The sequence below is a fragment of the Saccostrea cucullata genome, unplaced genomic scaffold (genome assembly GCF_032062105.1).
Source record: "Saccostrea cucullata isolate Sc308-1 unplaced genomic scaffold, CSIRO_AGI_Scuc_v1 ctg276, whole genome shotgun sequence".
Lineage (NCBI taxonomy): Eukaryota > Metazoa > Mollusca > Bivalvia > Ostreida > Ostreidae > Saccostrea > Saccostrea cuccullata.
The window spans coordinates 285,847-303,811 of NW_026930478.1; the positions used below are offsets into that span (position 1 = coordinate 285,847).

Below are 17,965 nucleotides of genomic sequence, written 5' to 3' on the forward strand. Positions count from 1 at the left end.
TGTTTCATTTCTTGTAAATTCATTAAAGTGAACCATTACTTTTTATTTAAGCGTGTACAGTGTGGTGATGCACTTCTCAATGTCAAACTTAATCACTCATGTTACATTATCCTTAATATAGAATTGTAATCAATGTTATCATTTTGTAATAACATGGGCTTATTTTTATTTCTCAGGATTTTTATCAAATTATAAATGCTTATTTTTATTTCTCAAATTATAAATGTACAAAAATATTAACGTTACTGTGTAAGTTTACATTAGTAAGAAAGATCCGAGGGGGGCTGAATGTTCAAGGGCACGAAACACTACAGAAGCATGGATGCTCATTTCCAAGAAATGAAGGAGACAGCTGATTCTTGGAAATGAAAAGGATTGTCGTTTACAATAGCTAGTGGAAGTCTAATTGAAATAAGGTCAACATATTTCAACTTCACCCTTAGCATCTTCTGACCAGGCGTCAACAGCTCTGCAATTGTTGTAAGTGATAGTTCGTATGAAAGCTAAAAATTGTAGGTCTACACAAAAACAAACCAAATAAAACTTGTTTACATTGATGACACAATAGTCCAGGGGTTTTTAGTTTTTCCGAGTAATTTTACAGGATGTGCGTTTGCAAAGTGGGTGGGAACTTGTTAAAATAACATATCATGATCATATGTGCATCTGAGCAATGAGCCATAATATAGGAATCCCCTCGCTATCTTGACATGGTTTAGATATTTTAGTAATAAGGCATGACACCTTGAGTTTTTCATCATTACAGTGATATACGATTAAGTGTGTGGTTGACTTTGTGGCCTGTGTCGATCAAGGTCTGGGAGGTTTTCAAGCCTCAGTCAATCACTACCATAGAAACACCTCCTCAGGAAACACTGTTTTGTGAAAAGGAAGATCTAACAGCGCATTGTTTAGAAACTAGTTCAAGTGATATATTGAAGCATCCCAGGAAACAAATGTTTCCTGTATTTTGATATTGCATAAATCTGGAATCAAGGAATTTCCAAGCAGTTGCAGTGTTAATACTGCTGTTCGCATTGTTTTCATTTGATAAGGACATAATTTGTAGTGATTGAGTTTTGTGTTACATTAAAACAATGGAAGGTAGTTTTACTGCTCTTCAATCTCCCCCTTGCTCAACTAGCATGTACAGTAATGGACAGCCAGTGTGTGAAATGTTATATAGCAGGGTCAAGCTAGAGCCAGACACTCACTATCCCTCTAATGGCTATAGCAGGCAGACAATGAGACCTGACCATTTTCCAGATAGTTGCAGACAGAATCGCTATAATGGGCATAATCTTCATATGGATTGCTTAAGACAGGACAGTTCATCTACCTTTTACTCAGATCCCCAGAGATCTTGCTCTAAAATGTCCCCCCAAATTGGTGGTAGCCCCCCTGGCTATTCCTCTTATCCTGTCTATAATAACAATTCTATGGAAAATCCTCCGTCATGTGCATTTGGAATGCAAAGACCAAGAAAGGTACGGTAACATAATTTTCTTTGGTGAATATAATAATTTAATCAGGGACATATTGATTTATACCTAGTAATGTATGTACACTTTGCTTGTACTCTAGAATAAAAAAAAATAGATGTAAACTTTAATTTAAAATGTTTTTAACTTAACGATAATGTACTTTTCCCAAATTTAAAGTGTTAGTGGTTTTCAATTCATCTTAGAAGTATATTTTCTTTTATTTGATATTTTTAGACTTCCTGAAATATTTTGATTGAATCATTTTTTTGATAAGGCTAAAAAATTATTTGACAATTCTGGAATAAAACCTGATCCTTGAGGTTTGAGATGTTAGACATCTGTGTACAAGCGACGCTGATTTATTTATAACATTTGGAAATGTCATGACTCAAGGTGACACGGCAATTGTGGAGTTTCCTGTCTTGTTTTCTTCCTTCAAAGTACCTGTTATTGTTGTAAAGCTTCTCATTTACAATTTTCTGAAAGTTCATTCTTATGTTAGTTTAAGATTTCTACAGACCTGAATCTAAATTATGTTTTATTACAAATGAAGCTGATTTTTTTGAGGGGATATAAAACTTTGAAATCAATCATATAAAGTAACAAAATGTAAAATTTAAGATCAGCCTAACCTTGTTATCTTAAACTTGATAAGACCAAGATAAAACTTCAAGATATCTATTGATTTAAGATAACCAAGGTAAAATACTTTATAGATAAGTGGTTAGGACTTCTTAACCACTTTGACTTATCCATGGTATTTTAGATATCAGTGGTTAATAGATATCAAAGTTCAACTGTATTAGAAATTACTGTATACAGGGAAATTCTCGCCCCTGTTTTATTTTTGCCCTTAAACAAAAATTTTGACTGGGCGATTTAAAAGCGGGGCGAAAAATTTTGCAAGTGTGAAATGGCAAAAATAACACTGGGTGAAAATAACCCTGTATACAGTATTCATAGTTTATGATGTAGTTAAATGTTTAAAAAGTTAATAAATTGTTTGTCAGTAATTAAGTGTTTATGAAAAGAACCTGGGATGATTGACCCTTATAATAAAGGTCAATTAGAAGTATAGGTCAAGGCCATGCATAATGATAAAGGCCATGTCTGTGTTACAGATCCTACCCTTACTGCAGCAGTGCCCTAGCTGCTAGTTGATATATCTGGGTCGTATTAAACACACTGTATGAATTAGGGCTATAGACTAGGAATTGGGTGGGCAGATTGAATACTTATTGACTTTGTAGACTATGACATTGAACTCAGCCCATCTGTTCCTATTGGCTATGTATGTAGTATTGCAATAAATATTACCAGAAATTATAAGTTAAACCTAGTTTGATAGGTACTGCTACAAACTTAAATAATATTATTCTAATACCACTTGAGACGTGTACACATGAACCACATGGGTTTGAATAGAAAATGATTTTTTTGAAAATTGATGAACTTGATGGTTGAGTAGAATCTTGTAAATTATTCAGCTACTTTAATATCCATATTGATAACATATTGATGTTTGGTCCTTATGAAAATGTAAATAAAGATAAAATCCATAGTCATTTTTACTGCTCCAACTTTTGTTCGACATATTTTTAAAAAATAAAATCTGGTGAATTGAACATTTGAAATTGATATGACAAAAAATAATACTGTCAGATGTTGTGTGTGATGCTTTGTTTTTTCAAATTTATTATCTAACTAGTGCACATGAAAGATTCTCTTGCATAAGAAAAGTTCAACATTTTACAAATTGATATATGTAAATAATAACAGATTTATTTAAAAATCATCAGACTTTGTGTAAATTTGTATAAAGTTAATTAAAAGTGTTAATTTTTTCACTCTCTGACCAACAATGATAACAGAGAATGATGAGGCCATAGACATTACCACTATCTAATTTGTCTGATTGAGTAAGTGACTGTTTGAACCACAGAAAATGATGTACTATTTAATATATTGCCTCATTGTGTCATATTTGCTGTGCTGTGCTGGATGACAGATTTTTGGTTGGAGATATTTTGTGGAAAGAAATATATTAATTTAGGTTGAGTGTTACCTGGAGCATATGAAAGGTTATAAAGTCACACAAGCAGCTGCTAATTTTTGGCAAGAGATATTTATAATAAGGGTTTTTAATGTTAGTAATTTTTAATGCTACTTCAGGTTAATTAGCATAGATTACCATACAAATCCGAAAACTGAAAGTCTTAAAAGAGGGGTTTTGGAATCCCCAAATTAATTGACTTTCAGTGTAATATAGAAAATGTCTGATGACTCTTTTAAAAAAATTAATTAATCGATATATATGATATACATATAATTATATATATATATATATATATAATTTGTACAATTTATTTTTTGCGTGTCAAGGAATTTTTGCTTGGTTGTGCCTCCACTACCACCTCACCCCCAAACAGAAATTGCTTCCTACTGGCCTGATAAATGAATAAACATACAGACTATATTTAGTACCACCTTGTTGACTGTGTGATGTTGAATTATTATCTACCCTCCAAGACCAGACCTGTTAGAGGTTATTGAACATTACCGGTTAATTGCATGAATAATAGACCAAGGAATCAAGGAAAAAAATAATACCCCCCTGCTGTTCTTCACACCTAAGTACCCTTTACCATGTTTACTAAGTTACTTTTTAAGGCAATTAAAGCTAAATAAATATTGAGGGCAGTATAACATGAATAACTGACTTTCAAAGACCTTTAAATTCTGTCAATTATGATATCTAATTTATGCCACTATTAAATAACTGTTGAGTTTTGGGCATTTTTAGGATAAATTCTACCATTGGCTCTTTTATTCACTTCTTTCATTGGCTGAATTATTGATAAAACTGAATTCAATAAACAGGATCTTGAAAGAATCCTTTGAAAATCCCTTCATGTCACCATAGTAACTCTGGGGACCTAACGATAGCTACTGCTAAGTTAGTATTTATCTGCCATCAGTCATATGTTGGTTGTAAACTTTTGACTATTGTTAACTTTTGATTATTTTCTGCTGCTTCTCTATTCAACCACTGAACCAATTTTAATCATTTTTGGCACATAGCTTCAGTGAAGAGAGATAAATATTATAATTTACTAGTTCCTTTAAAATCCTTCTCAGCTACTGCCTATTTACATGTCGCAGATGTTATGGTGAGCATGAGTGCTTAGTCTTCCGAAATTGTAAAATTTTTGTCCCCAGGATCATAGGCTCCGATATTGGGAGTATTCATAGTAAAAATATATATATATATCTATGATTTCTTTGAAAATGTTCTCTGCCCTTGGGTATTAAGCAAACAAACTAAGTGCATAGTTATGGTGAGTAATTGTGTGCTTCCAAAATTGTGAATTTCATAGGCTGTAGATGAGCGGGTTTGGGGCATCCAAGAGGCAAGGAGGATGCAAAATTATAATAAGCAACAGGTGTAAATAGACAAAAATACCTTAATTATCTTTGTACATTAAATTATACTCCAAAGAACAAAGAGACTGATGTATGAGAGAATGGGGTTAGATTTTAATAGTGCTCATTATGACAAGCAGCTGTTTTGTTTAGTTGGAAATTAGTGATAGTGACAAATGGAGACAAGTACAGACTGTTTCTTTTGTTGATTCTTGTTCATCCTTTATCTCTTGATTTTGGAAAATTTTGTTATATTTTATACTTATGTGTACCCTGTAGAGTGTTGTATTATACTCAGGTGACCAGTAAGGCCCTTGGGCCTCTTATTTAAATCTTTTGTCAAAAAAATGTTGATGTAAGACCATTACAAACATGTAGAGAGAAATTAGGACACTTCTGCACAGGAGACAGATACATTGTGAAACATGGTAATTAGCAGAACAGGCAAATCTATTCTTCCATGAATTTTTGTGTGCTGAAATGCATATTTAATCCACGGCTAAAATTAATTATTTTTCCTCACTGGTCCCTTGGGCTAGCACTTAAAATTTTCATTGGTCAGCTCATTACTTTCACTGCATGTCCCCACCAGGCCAATATATTTTCAAAAGACAGTCCCAAAACTATAAAATTAAGTTATGCTTTGTTTTACTATGATAATCAATAGTACAACTGTAATCTGTGATAACAGAACAAGAAGAGACAAAATGTGGACTTGCAGCATGCAGTCAACTCCATCAAGTTATCTAACCTGACTGTAAATGAATTAAGTTTTGTTTTAAAGAACACTGCCTTGATCAAAGGATACATGCCCTCTAAAATATACTGGTCCTGATTAAAAGTCCACTGGCCCCAGACCTGCGGACCATCAATTTTTAGAGCCCTATAATACCTGAAAATCCCCAAAACAAGACATTTATTTTATATAATTACATTTTAAAAACATCTTTCATGTTTATATTGCCTCTAAACTACATGTATAACCAAAATAGTTATATGACTTCATATATATTACGTATAGTTAATATATGAGGTTTTATACATTTTTTGTGTACATTTAAAGGGAGATGGGGGATATGTGTACATGAACGTACTTCTGTAAATCAGTAATTTAAATATAAATTTTGATAAATTATTGTAAACACTTCTACTTGTTTGAGTTTTTATTCTATTTTAGACTTGCTCTTGAAGTGTGCCACTTTTTTTAAAAAAAAAAAAGAGATTTATTTACATGGCCATGTCAGTTGCATGCAATTAAGATGCAATCATGCCACCAAAACATACCATAAATATGTTTACAGTGTCACTCTGTGGCACCTAGAATATTTTTTTAAAATTTGCAAATAACACATAATCAATCTAAGTCTGCATTTAATGTATTAATATATGTGCATTTTATTATTTCTTTCCCACACACAAAGTTTTAATTTGCAACTTTGTACAAGGCTTTAATTTGAGATTGATATAAGTAACGTGCTTTGACTGCTTAAAATATTCCACCCCACCCCCTTTTCTCATTATAACAGTAGAGATTTTTTGTTCAAGATTGTTATTACAGCTTGGCATGAAGAAGGTTATAAGAGGCATAACATTTTTTGGCTTAATTAATATTGTATTGGAAAATGCCAGATCTCACATAGAAAACTTAAAGTAAGCATCTTTTTTTAAGTCAATTCAGTGATTCATTTGCTCTGAGTATATTCACAATCCACAGGGGCCACTTTATTTCCCCATATTTACAAATTTGAATATTGTAACAGATACTGTCCCCCACGTCACAATCAGGACATGCTTATTCAGAAAAAAACAAGATGTGTTTGTGAAACACTGATGCCTACATATGACAGCTTATGGCAAGGGTTGAATTCTCTCAAATGCATGTTAAACTCCAAAAGTCAAGGTCAAAAGTGTTGGTACCCAAAGGAAGGTCTTGTTACAAGGAATACTGTAACAATACACCTGTGAAATATGAAAGCCCTATTTCTTACTGTTCAAAAGTTATAACCAAGATTAAAGATTTTAAAAAGTGGGTCAAACTCTTAGGTCAAGGTCAAAAGGTCAAAAATATTTATACCAGCTGAAAGGTCTGGTCACAATGAACACACATGTGAAGGATGAAAGCCCTAGCTCCAGCTGTTCAAAAGTTATACCCAAGGTTAAAGTGTTTTTTTTGTAAAAGTAGGCCAAACTCCAAGGTAAAGGTCAAGAGGTCAAATTTGGTGGTACTCATGGAAAGGTCTTGTCAAAAGGAATACACCTGTTAAATATGAAAACCATAGCACCACCTACTCAATAGTTATGGGCTAGGTTAACATTGACAACAGACAGACAGACAAACAGACAGACAGGACAAAAACAATATACTCTCAGGATCTTTTAATCCGAGGGGGGGATAAAACATTATAGGTTATACTCATGGAGTAGAGGAAGAAACAGTGAGCATGCTGAATTGTTTTGAATTTCAAACCATGTATATAATGTAAAATCACGTATTTTCGTGGGGTCAAATTTTTGAGGTTGAGGAAAAAGTATTGGTTTGTGGGGATTTGAATTCGTGGTTGGAGAGTGTGTGGTAGTAACGCATATGAATTTTTACATTTCATGGTGGTCATAAATTTGGGGGGTTCTCCATACCTCGAAAGCAACGAAAATTAACCCCCAACGAAAATTAGAGATTTCACAGTATAGGAATTCAAGATTTATTTTAACAATTCCAGGTTTTTTTAATTTTTGTGAAGCCCCAGGCCATGTTTTGAGTACCTAATATAAAACAGTCACTTTTTCTTTTTCCTGTTCGATTTATAAGTAAAATATTCAATCCATTTTAATAGCCTAGCTATTATAATGTCAGGTTTCTGTATACTTTTAGGGAGATGCTTTTGATTCATGACATCAATATGCAGTAAATCATTTAAAAGTGTCAATCGCTTTCTCAAAACAACGCAGTCAACCATTCAATATAAAAAAATCAAATTTAATGATCCAGAAACAGTAAGTTGCAATATTTTTTTTCTTTAATGCCCATTAAAGTATCCTTTAATTAAACCATTTAAGGAGAAAAGAAAGAGTTTTCCGGTTAACACCAGTAGAAAAATATTTTATCTGTTTGATTTATTTAGTGTAAGTACAGTTATATTAGATGCATGGCAACAAAGGGCACATAATGTAGGTCACACGACATTTGTGCAATTACTTTTCTGAAAATTTTTGCTTTAGAGTGTCATGCACATAAAGATTTATGCAGTTTACAGTTTGTAATTTTAATATTTTAGGTATTATTCATTTATTGCCATAAAAATTGATTTACATCATAGATCATAATTAAAGGATTCAGTCTTGAAAGTAATTTGTACAATTAATTATAAAAAATCATTAAAACTTTAATTACTATGACACAATGCAATATTTATGTTCATGATTCTGACAATGACACAATACAATATTAATGTTCATGATGCTGACAATGACTCAATGCAATATTGATGTTCATAATACTGTCAATGACACAATACAATATTTATGTTCATGATGCTGACAATGACACAATGCAATACTTTGTTCAGGAGCCAACTTGTTTTCTAATTGAGAAATTCTCACAGGTATTTTGATACATGTATAAATTTTGAGTTCTTAAGGTATGTCACTCATGAAATTTGTTAAATCAAGGATTTTTTGAGAAGTGTATTTTGGATAAGTACTCGTATAGTTTGACTCAAAATCGCAGAGAAAATAGGGGGTCAGTGTTCATCTTACTGAGCTAGGGTACAATGAAGATGATCTTTCTGCACTTAAATTTCAAGTCTTTGGTTAATTACTTTAACCGTTATCATATTTTATCAGATGTAACCATGGCAATAAATATGATTTTATTTAACGTAATATATTTTGAATAATATTTATCACTGAACAAATCTTGCAAATAAATGATGTAAATTATTGTGTGACCTTTTTGCACTAAAAAGTAATATATTGGGGGTATTAAAAAAATAAATAGGCAATTAAACATTTTCTTAAATCAAGCTTTTTACGACTTAAGTGCTGATCAATCACAAGTATCGAGAATTTTAAAATAATGAAAGAAAAAGTTGGGGTCAGTGATTTTAATTTTGAAATATTGGTCAAAATATGTGATTTTCATGCGAAAAATAGTGTAAATTTTATCTTGACTTATTTGACATATCTTCATTTTTTGGCAAAGTCTGTTGAAGGAAGGTGTAAAACGTGTTCTAAAAATATAAATTTAGACCCATATTAAATATTCCTAGCAACATCATAATAAAAATATTCTCTGAGTAAAAGAATGTGAGGCTAAAGTTCCAAGATATGAAATTCAATATTGAATGTGCAGATTTGCAGAATTTTCTACTAAATATCTTTCCACCATAAGAAATAGTCCCTCGTAAATCTTGCTTCTTTGTACTTTTTGAGCAGTTTTTTGATGAATGTTTAAACATTAACATTGTTGAAATTAAAATATGTTATAAAAATTGAATTTTAATAAATAGTTTTGAAGTAAGAGGTTCTGCGTGAACTTTACTAAAAAGCTGAGGAGTGACATACCTTAATTAATACATAAAATAATTAAAAATATTGATAATATTTAGTAATTAAAACCAAATTCTTATACCAGTAGTTTGATGTAGTAAGGTACGCATACTTTCAAGCAATTTCTTGAAGAATTCAGAAGCATTATGAACTTCTGGCTATATCGTTTGAAAATCTTTTGATAAAGAACCACTTGACCAAAAATATTCAATCAAAGTTTATTATGTGAAACCTGTTTTGCATAGATTAGAGCAGATTTAAATTTATTCAAATATTGGCCCCAAGGGGTAGGGTAGGGTAGGGCCACAATGGGGGATTAACATTTAACCTGTTAGGAATATATAGGGAAAATCTTCTTCTCAAGAACAATAAAGCAAGCCAATTTCGTCAAGCATCGATCCTAGCATATTGTAGATTCTAATTTTTTCAAATCATCTCCCTTGGTATAGGGTGTGACCACTGTGGGGGATCAAAGTTTTGCATAAGAATAGGGGGGAAAAAACTCTTCAAAAATCTTTTCTTCAAAAACATACACCAAAGCCTTGATTCATAAGATTTTAATAATCTCAGATGAAGTAAATTCAAGTTTGTTTAAATGATGACTCTCAGGGTATTTTTGAGTTACAATTAGAGTTGAACAGATTGATTTATACTGTAGGGAAAAAAATTTTAAAATCCCTTTAAAATCATCAAAGCCATATTTAATCATATTTATATGGAAGTATTTTAAGGTATTGTAGATTGAAGTTTGTTCAAAACTTGATCCTGATTGGTGGGGTTGCATCTATGAAATTCATTACACCTCAGGGTAGATTTGGGTCACAACAGAGACCAAACTTTAAATAGAAATATATAGACCAGGGATTAAAATATAAAATTTGCTGATGAAGAACGACAGGGCCATATTGACTCAGGTGAACTTTGTAGCCCATGGACCTCAGGCTAATTTTACTTTCTACCAAGTATTTAATTAATTAAATGTATTTTGGTTTTATAAACCAAACCTGTCTCTATTTTATCTGCACAATGGACTGACAATATTTTTGTTACATTTATTCATTAGCCTCCTTACATATATAATTAATGGGCCTCAGTCCTACAGACGGACAGGTGGAACATGTGTAAAATCCTGCAAGAAACAGGATGTATTAAAGATGACTTGTCACAGAAAGTAGACAGTCATGCAGTGTCGAGAATAGACTGTTTTTGTTTTTACTATGTAAGGATATTGTAGCTTTTCCTAGAAAATATGGACACTTGAACTTTCTCTTTTTCTTGTTTATGCATTTTCAATAGTTTTTAACTAGCGGGTGGTTATGTAGGAATTTTTTTTGAAGTATTACTTCCTGCAGCATATTATTGATAAACAAAGTTCTTTTGAACCTCTTTGTTCTATTAAAATAGACATGGAAGCTGATTCAGGCATCAGATGTCATTACACAGAAAAATATCTAAATGGGTTTTTAAAGTATTGATGTTATTTAAAGAAGCAGTTGTATAAAAGACATGCTTTTTTAAAAAATATGTTTTTTAGTTTTTATGGTGTATCTATTTGAAAGCATTGCATTGAAAATTTTATGAAATTCAAGTACATGTATTAATTTCTTTCACATGGTATATTAAACTTGTTTTTTTTTTAAGTATCTCTTGTTTTCAGGAAAGCGAGGAACATTAAATTTAGCTTGTCTGTCATACTGTCCATCTGTTTGTCTGTATGTCACAGAAACTTTAACCTCAAATGGTCATAACTTTTGAGTGAGAAAAAACGAGGCTTTCAAATTTCATATGTGCATTACCTGTGACAAGATCGTGCACCTTTTCAAATATATTTTGTTTTTTCGCCTTGCATGACCTTGGAGTTTGATTTTTTTTTTAAATTAACATTCATTTGGTGATAATTTTTGAAAGAGAAAAGATAGGGTGTCCATATTTCATACATGCATTACCTGTTTGCATTCAGATTTCGTTTACCATTGAAATATATAGGAATTATCTTTTTTCTTAAAGCCACTAAGCAAGAAAAGCTGAAACTTTTGCGGAAGCATCATGGGGTAGTTTGATTTCTAAATTGTTCAGATTATGATCCCCTATGGAAGGTTGGGGGCACAATAGGTATTACAGTGGGAATAAGGGGGAAAAGAGCAGCAGGGCCAAAGTTACTCATGTGAGCATTGCGGCCCATGGGCCTCATGTTTTTTAAACTTGACGTATAAGATGAAGATACACATCAGTGGTGTTTCCTGTTACATCTTATCACAAAATTTCTAAACTTCTTCTCCATTTTATTTATTTTTAAAGATGTGTTTGATGATTGATAAAAAATTTAGGTCATATTTCCAACTGAATGAACCTGAAGGAAACGTACTTTTTTGTATTTTTCAATTGTTTTTAAGAGTTTTTGCCCCCAGGCCTCTATAAAAAGGACATCAATGTTTTGTACTGAATGACAACAGTGATCTATTTATGACAATAATTGAACTCTGTTCACAGGAGGAAGCTTATTTCGTTGTTGTTCTTTGTTTGTTTGTTTTTTTTTTGTTTTTTTTTTCCAAAAATGCATCTGCAACAATTTTTCTAGTCTCGGATGGAAATAAAAAAAAATGAAAAAATAAAAACTCAAAGACATGAAAATTTTCTGAGATGTATTTCAGAAAGATTATTTCACTGCTTCATTGTTTTATAATATATTTGATTACAAATTTCAATTCATCTTAGTTTAGCAATTTGTACAGCGCTTCAGTCAGTTTTGTTGGAACTTGATTTTCTAATCACAATAAAGTATTTTTCCACAGTTTCGTCATTCATTGTGACTGATATTTTATATTTTCAGAGTCAAGGAATGTCAATTTGGGCAAAGACCCAGTTGTTGCCCCAAGAACTCCTCAAACATGTGTCCAGTTTGTACGAGAGTTCCCAGATCCCCATAGAGGTGCGGCATTATTTTGCCGACTGGATAGAGGAACAGCCATGGTAAAACAAATCATTTTGTATCAGTCAAATATGAGGTTTAATTTGTAAAACGATCAATGTTTAAATGAAAATTTTAAAAATTCTGAAATAACTCCCATTCTTGATTTTTTACACTTTTTTTTATTAGTTTAACATTTTTCTGGATAAGTGATAGTTATGATCAGTGGAAGTTGACTTGTTTTTTTGTTTTAATTTGCATCATCAATCATACTTTTAAATCAGCTGTCATAAACAAACTGCTTTGAAGAGAAATGTTGCCTTAGATTATATTAATGTACAGTGTGATGAAGAAAGATTAAAAAAACAAATTTCAAGTGGTTATTCCCTGAGGTCATTTCCTCCCTTATGAGATAACATCTCTGTTCAGTCAGTTCTTTATTTTTAGGGGACAGATTGATGAGAGTAACCCTACAGATCGGGATCAGCAGTTTGCCGAGCAGCTTCTGAACAATCTCATCGGAGAGATAGAGACCAAGTCCGCAGAACTCCCACAGCAGAATGAGTACTTCTTACTCAAGCTCAAGTTTCAGGAAGTGGCCAATCAGTTCAGGGTAGGTTAGATATCTGGTTGTTAGATAAAGCAGAGCAGGACATGTGGTTAGATATCTGGTTGTTAGATAAAGTGGAGCATGACAGATATCTGGTTGTTCGATAAAGTGGAGCATGGCATGTGCTAAGATATCTGGTTGTTAGATAAAGGGGAGCATCACAGATATCTGGTTAGATAAAGCGGAGCATGACATGTGGTTAGATATCTGGTTGTTAGATAAAGTGAAGCATGACATGTGGTTAGATATCTGGTTGTTAGATAAAGCAGAGCATGACATGTGGTCAGATATCTGGTTGTTAGATAAAGTGGAGGATGACATGTGGTCAGATATCTGGTTGTTAGATAAAGTAGAGCTAACCAGGCATTTTTGGCTCACCTAAATCAAGTACCTTCAAACATGCTTATAATGAAGGGCCAGGGATGGACAATTTTGCTTTGTTGTAACAGTAATGTGAAATAACTGTTAAGTTTAACAAAATATTTCAAAGTCATGGGGGATGCTAATCACTTCACCATAAGCCTCAATTTATTGTAAGCGTGTTTGCTCTACACATGTTTTACTGAACCCAGAGGGATTTTTACTGGTTGAAATTTTTCTGTTGTCTTTAGTAGTTGTAAAATTTTCAGTGAGGAGTAGATGATCCTTATGGATTCTAAAATCAAAGGTCAAGGATCAAACTTGACATAGGAAGAAATTGTCATCTCAATATTTTGAGATCTCTTAGCTTAACAGACATAAAACTTGGTGTGCTGGTTACCCCTAGGAAGCATTATTTTGCCCCCTGACTGGTAGATGATCAATTTTTTTCAGTATCATTTCAACAGTATTTATTGTTCCCTTCAAACATTGCCACATTTGGTCATATTTGTCTAGCAAACATGTCTTGGATTTTTTTTTTTAAATAAAAAAAGATGAGCTGTATGTTCTATTTTTGGTATTAAGCTTGGCTTAGTGATATGTTCCTGTTTTGAGGTTTGACTCTATCTCTGTTTTGTTTTTCCTGACGTTGTTATTTCTGTCTTGTTTACAGTCAGTCTACTCCCAGAATCCTTTGGAACTCGTACGTACAATCAAGAGGAACCTGGCAACAGAGGAGGCATTGGTCCGACAACATGAAAATGTAAGATCTCCCATACAAAATCAAGTATATCTCTAATACTTTATACAGGTTTATCTGACAACATGAAACTGTAAGATTTCTGATACAAAATCAAGTAAATCTCTAAATTGATGTATCACATAGAAAATGTCATGAGGAATTTTATAAACTGAAATAAAAGAAAAAACTTTAATATTAACTCTGAAATCTAAATTAGCAGTTTATAAAATTTGATTTTTTTTTTATTTTTCAGCCTGATGCGGTGAGTTAACTTTCTTAAATTTTTTAAAGGCTTACAATATCCCTTTTAAAATGTTTACTGCATCTATAAACCTGCACAAAAATTGTTTACAACAAAACTACAGAATTGATCATTAAAGCCATTTTGGGACCAATTTATTAGATATGTTTAGTGATCAAACTAAAATTAACTCAGTGAAAACATTAATAAATATTAATAAATAATGATTGCGGAATAAGAACAGCGGTTTTATATACAAGTTATTGACTGATCAGCGAATCAATGAGGAAACTAATCGTTAGACACGGGTTCTATAATCCTGCAAGGTGCCATATATTGGCTGATCATTTTACAGGCAAATACACATGTATGACATCAATTTTAAATTTTAAAATTGTTCACTATTTTAGATAATGATTCACTGGTATGAGAACCTCATTTGAGTTGGCCTTTACTAAGCTATTAGTGTTTGTAAAGAATGTAATCTTTGAAGTAAAATCAAATTATTTACTCCTGGTTTGTACAATCAACTCTGAGAAAAGCATAACAAGCCTAATTAAAGGCTACATCAAAGTACATATACAGTAAAACTTGTCTAATCAGTACACCACTGGTTCGAAAGAAATTGTAATGGATTAGACAAAATTCCAGATTAGACAAAATTTTAACAAAAGAATTTAAAGTTGACATTGTATTAAGCAAGATTTTGGATTGTGCAAGATCTGCATCAGACAGGTTTCACTGTAATTCTATAGATGGTTTGGCAGCTTTGAAGCTAGCAGATAAAAATTTTAATAAGGATAATAAAACATGAGTTCATTCAATATTGACAAAAGTTTTTCCATGCCATGATCAAATTCCAATAAAAAATTATTTAATTATCATAATTTATTTATTTACATGGGTATATGTGAAAGAAATGCAATTACTATCTGCTTGTTTCTTCTATTAGCCAACCACTGTTCCCATGCCTGGCTTTGACAAAGACAAGCTCATCATGTCTAAGATTGAAGGTGTCGGAGTACAAGTGTCTGTAAGTGTGTCATTTCAACAAGTCACAGACATTTCCAAGAAATTGACATAAACTAGATCAGGTGTACTCTTGCTTTTATCTTATCAGATTTATTGATTTGTTAAATAGCTGCATAAATTTTAGAATTTCTTCAGTTTATCAAATATGTAAGATAAATGTGATTGATATGAAGAGGAAAATCTAATCAAATCAGCCCCTGAGTGACATAATGAGAGAATATTGTGACACTGCCTGGTACATTAGTTAAATGTGAAAATGGGACTGAGATCACAGAAAAAGCCCTGTTTTGAATCAGATTTACACTAAACGACAACAAGGCGGAAATAACACAACCCTTTGATTCAACATTACAGTCTAGCTGTCTGTTAGATTTACTCCTCAGATAGAAGTTATGACCAAAAATGACCTTTAGAGAAAATGTTTAGCATTATTAACATACTAGTAATCAAATATCATTAACATCAACAAGGGCAAAAATAATTTTATAACAAATATAATTTTATACATTAAATGTAATATTTAGAATGGGTGTAATATCAAGGCCAAATGTACTAGTGGAGAACAATTTTTTGATATTGCAAATAATATGAACCATCTGGTTTGCATTTTTTGAACATGCAGATTCACTTACTTAATTGGCATACAGAAATGAACCCCTTGTGTAAAATAAAGACTAGATCCTGCCTCTGTAATATTTCTAACGCTTTTATATATTGACCTTGTGGGGAATTATTAACCCCCTCTAATGTTGAGGGATTTGAAGGAATCAGGTCATCATGACTGTGAAATATTGACTCGATTCCCTCTAGTTTAATGCTTATGGGGAGGGAGTTAAAATGTTATGGCTGGTACCTATCATTCTGGCTTTTTCTTTAAAGAGGGGGGTCAAGATATTTTGGTTTGGGAACTATTGACTCAAACCCAATCTCCACCTCACTGAAATTCATTTTTGGGGGAGGTGGTTCAAGATATTATATATGTACAGAGTTTGATTTTTTAGAACCTTGGTACACTGCAGCTATATTTTTTGGATGTTTTAGGAGTCAGAGAGAATGGTCAAAGAACTTACAGATAAACAAGAAGTGTTTACAATTAACTACCAGAAACAACTTCAGATCAACAGTAAGTCAAAAGACTGGCATAAAAATTTAAAAGGATTTGTGTCCTCCCTTATAAAGGAGAATTTTTAGCTCACCTCAACGAAGTTTGGCGTCGGCGTCCCATGTTAAGGTTAAGTTTTTTGGAGCAGTTTTCTTTTTAAGTACTTCTATGTCCTATATTGATTAGACATGCATGGAAGATGTTACTAGGTTTCTAGTGTGTTTCATTGTACCAGTCAAAGTTTCAGATGCTGCAATTTCAGCGAAGGAATGACCAGGTTAATGTTTTTGGAGCAGGTTAACATTTTTGGTGCAGTTTTTGGTGTAGGTCTCATTTCCAAGTAACCATAAGCCCTATAATGACCAAACTTGCATGGATGATACATCTAAGGATGCACACTACCAGGCTTGCTTCGGATGCTGAATCTGACCTACTTATTCTGGTTGAGTGAACAGATTAAAGTTTTTGGTGCAGTTTTCATTTCCAAGTTACTATGAGTCCTATAATGACCAAACTTGCATGGATGATGCATCTAAGGATGCATACTATCAGACTTGCTCTGGATGCTGAATTTGACCTACATTTTCCGGTTGACTGAACAGGTTAAAGTTTTTGGTGCAGTTTTCATCTTCAAGTTACTATGAACCCTATAATGACCAAATTTGCATGGATGATACATCTTAGGATGCATACTATCAGACTTGCTTCGGATGCTGAATCTGACCTACATTTTCTGGATGAGTGAACAGGTTAAGGTTTTTGGTGCAGGATTCATTTCAAAGTTACTATGAGCCCTATAATGACTAAACTTGCATGGATGATACATCTTAGGATGCATACTATCGGACTTGCTTCGGATGCTGAATCTGACCTACATTTTCCGGATGAGTGAACAGGTTAAGGTTTTTGGTGCAGGATTCATTTCAAAGTTACTATGAGCCCTATAATGACTAAACTTGCATGGATGATACATCTTAGGATGCATACTACAATACTTGCTTCGGATGCTGAATCTGACCTACATTTTCTGGTTGAGTGAACAGGTTAAAGTTTTTGGTCTGGGATTCATTTCCAAGGAACTTTGAGCTCTTTTATAACCCAACTTGCATGGATTATACATCTAAGGGTGCATTCTATCGGGCTGGCTTCGGATGCTGAATCTGACCTACATTTTCTGGATTAGTGAAAATGTTAATTTTTTATACAGGTTTCATTTCCAAGTAACTATAAGCCCTATGTTGAGCAAACTTGCATGGATGATACATCTTAGGATGCACACTAATGGATTTGCTTAAGATGCTGGATCTGACATACATTTTCCTGATAATACACCAGGTAAAAGTCATGGGTGCATGTCTATCACTAAGAAAGTTTAAGGCCTATATCAACCAGACTTGCACAAATGATGCATCAAGGGATGAAAACTCCCAGACTTTTTTCAGATGCTGGATTTTAATTATGTTTTCATGATGAAGAACTAGTTTGGAGTTTTTATATAGGTCTATTCCAAAGTATCAG

At 32.7% G+C, this 17,965-nt stretch overlaps 1 protein-coding gene across 1 annotated transcript in view; it reads left to right on the forward strand.

Moving 5' to 3' along the window:
* The first annotated feature begins 660 nt into the window (after window positions 1-660).
* Window positions 661-17,965, forward strand: part of LOC134228733 (signal transducer and activator of transcription 5A-like) — a 30,268-nt gene continuing 12,963 nt past the window's right edge. Inside the window, 6 exon segments of the mRNA XM_062710425.1 lie at window positions 661-1,487; window positions 12,283-12,422; window positions 12,808-12,973; window positions 14,004-14,141; window positions 15,266-15,346; window positions 16,387-16,468. Coding sequence (XP_062566409.1) covers window positions 1,098-1,487; window positions 12,283-12,422; window positions 12,808-12,973; window positions 14,004-14,141; window positions 15,266-15,346; window positions 16,387-16,468 — 997 coding nt within the window. The 5' untranslated portion in view covers window positions 661-1,097.